The following is a 3,233-nucleotide window of genomic DNA, read 5'->3' on the forward strand; positions in this document are numbered from 1 at the left end:
ATCTTAATTCACAATTACATTTATTATAAGTCTATAAATTTTCCCCCTATATTCTTTCACTTATGTTTAAATGAAACACAAGTTATTTTATTTTTAGATATGCTATGCTCATGTGATTTAAAGGTTAGGATAAACATGGCTTGAGGACCATTCCCATCTCATCTGGGTAGCTGTTGGGTAGGTGTTTCTTTTTGAAATATCTTTGAGTCACTTTTCACTTAAGTTTTTTATCTTTGAAGCAATCAGAGGCCCAGTAGTTTGCATTAGGTAATGAATCATCAGGCTTATATATTTGTTTTAACAGATTTATTTAATAATTTTCTATTCTATCACCTATGGCTATACCTTGTAGAGTTTCAGAGAATAAAGATAATAAAGATGATATTCTCGGATTCAAATATTTTTACTATAATAATTTATTGGTGATAAAGNTAATAAAGATGATATTCTCGGATTCAAATATTTTTACTATAATAATTTATTGGTGATAAAGTGAGGTTGGGAGACAAAATCAGACCCATGAATAAACACTTGTGTTACAGATTTAAGTATTTAAAACTGCATGGTTACATTTATATAAACGTCAAAACCATTTTATGCAAAGAAAAAAAATTGTGAACATTTTTTTATTTTCACTAAAGAATTAAACGTTTCAAGACAGAATGTTCGTATTATAGTCCTTATTACATTTAAACTGCCCAACAGATACATGAAATATACACACATTAGGGTGTAATATGATAGGATGACCACACTTCTTAGATTACCCAAGAAAATTTTATATTCAAATTCCTAACCACCTTCTGTTTATAATCATAGACTATGTTTTATTGCATAATATTCTATATGCCATTAAAAAATATAGAGATACTTCTCAAACCTAAATAGTTGTTAATTTAAAAGATATTGTCAAATGAGCTCTTTTAGTTTCAATGCAAGAGGAGTAAAATGTGTCTCTAATGTTTAAGAATATAATTTCAGCTACTGGACATTACATGACAATGTTAGCTGCAATATATTCCACAAGACAAAATATTAAATTCACATTTTAAAAACCAGTGTAAAAACACATACTGATATTTCATTTCACCACTTTGATGTTAACTGCATTGTAAATCTTTCTGTAATCACACCTATTTCAGTGAAATTTATAAAACACAAAGGTGTATCTGAATAAGTTTCTTGTGTTTTAAGATAAATATTATAAGTTGAGCCTAAGCTATATTTCTTTTATTTTGTAACATTAAGTTTAAAGAGACCTCACTTTTCTCATTGTATAAATAAAGGAAACATAATATTTAATATTTTTAGTATGTTGGCTATACTGATAAAAATTCATGGTTTTTGGATATATTTGGTTAATAGCAAATGTAAATTTCATGCATATTATGCCAGAAATTAAAAAAAGATTCAATGGAAACTAGTGAACTTAACTATCAAAAATTAAAAACAAACAAACCACATACCTTCTCCTTTTGTCCTGAATAAGCTGAAGTTCTATGAGGCCAAATATGGAGTAAAATGCAAACTGCACTAAAGTAAGGTACCAGCCATAGGACTTAAAACCCTCCACTGAAAATATTAATTCCTGTTAAAAGACACACAAATACTGTTAAGTTCAAGACGGCAGACCAATTTCTTCACAATAAATTGTTACAAACACGTAGAAAAAAAAAAGCCCCACTTCCAATTAAAACAAAAATCAAATCATAAGGCTTCTCATAGGTTAACTAGAGAGGTTAGAAAAACCCTTTCAAAAGAACTGACACTAGACATACCCAAGTTTGAAAATCAGCAGAAAAACAAGTAACTATGAAGCAACACTATCTTATACTTTTTTTTGCTGGAAAAAAGACCAAAATTAAAAGAGTTGCCAAAAACAATGAGAAAGGTGGCTGATTCTAGAATTCACTTATTATATAAAAAGCATACTTCATTAGAACTCTATCATTTAAGGCTTGTTTTTCTATAGGAACACAGTCAGTTCACAGGGATGTTATTTTTGAAATTCTTGTGCCACCGATTATATAAAACTTCACCTTGTAGAGGGAATGGTTAATTTGCCTAAACATAATGTTATACTATGAAGTAAAATTTACATCAATTATTAATAAGTCATTCTTAACAAGTCCTTAAGAGGTATTCTAATAAAGTTATCTGGCTTAATTTTGAATTGAATAAACTTTCCACCGTGTGTATGTGTGTGTGTGTGTGTGTGTGTGTGTGTGAAGGTATTCCAAAAAGTTTGTGGAAAAATGGAATTAAAAGATAATACAATCCTTCCATGAACTTTCTGATGACCTCTCATATATATATGTGATACATATATACATATATATGTGTATATATAACACTTTATTACCAAACCCTAACCATTTTCTTTGAACTATTTTGATATTCAATTATATTTAAGAGTTAGTAGCAATGTCAATTTTCACAAAGTGAAAGTGGTAAAGTTACAAACATAATTAGCAGTGGTTTATGTATTTTTTAAAAAGCTTTGCACACACCAGTTATAAATTAAAAATACCTAATTATAAACTAAATAGAAAATTTATTTAATGAAATTTGTAGGGGAAATTTCTAATTTATTTGCCTTTACAATGGCTAACTTTGCTCCTACGCTATTTGGTAACAGTGGTATGCTGAAGGAAAAAGTGTTTCTCAACAAGAAATTCTAATCACTTTTAATGGTTCTTCATTGTGATATCTCAAGTTTCATACCACTGAAAATGGGAAATCAGTTACTATAAATATTAAGAGTTTTAATTAATGTTTTTATCTTACATTAACATTCTCCATAGCATTCTTGCAAGCTAACTAAAAAATAATGTGAAAATTACATTTACTTTTATATTTCATCTCTATAAGACAATGAACAAGAGTACAATTTTTAAGATGACCCTAATTTAGAACTAAAAAATATCAGAAATATTATTTTGCACAAGCAGAAAACACTTAAGATTGACTATGAGAGAAAATCAGCAAGAATGAAAACATAGCTGCAAAATACATGCTGCAAAAAAAAAAAAAAAAGAAAGATTCAAATATTTCAGGATTAAAGAGATATCCTTGGAAAAACCTAAAATTTCTTGATATACTTTCACAAAAATGACCTTTTATTATTGAGCTACATCCAAGAATCAAGAGTAAACTGGGTTAACATTTATTATTTTGGAAAATTATGTTCCAAGATATGAATCTTGACTCACTCTTTTTTTTAAAAACTAATA

At 28.0% G+C, this 3,233-nt stretch overlaps 1 protein-coding gene across 2 annotated transcripts in view; it reads right to left on the reverse strand.

The window, feature by feature from the left end:
* SLC35B3 (solute carrier family 35 (adenosine 3'-phospho 5'-phosphosulfate transporter), member B3) overlaps window positions 1–3,233 on the reverse strand; it is a 23,935-nt gene that overhangs the window by 13,629 nt on the left and 7,073 nt on the right. For both annotated transcript variants that reach the window (XM_008590895.1, XM_008590896.1), the window contains exon 3: window positions 1,467–1,588. In XM_008590895.1, coding sequence (XP_008589117.1) covers window positions 1,467–1,588 — 122 coding nt within the window. The remainder of the gene's footprint in view (window positions 1–1,466; window positions 1,589–3,233) is intronic.

Source organism: Galeopterus variegatus, unplaced genomic scaffold (assembly GCF_000696425.1).
Source record: "Galeopterus variegatus unplaced genomic scaffold, G_variegatus-3.0.2 Scaffold6446, whole genome shotgun sequence".
Lineage (NCBI taxonomy): Eukaryota > Metazoa > Chordata > Mammalia > Dermoptera > Cynocephalidae > Galeopterus > Galeopterus variegatus.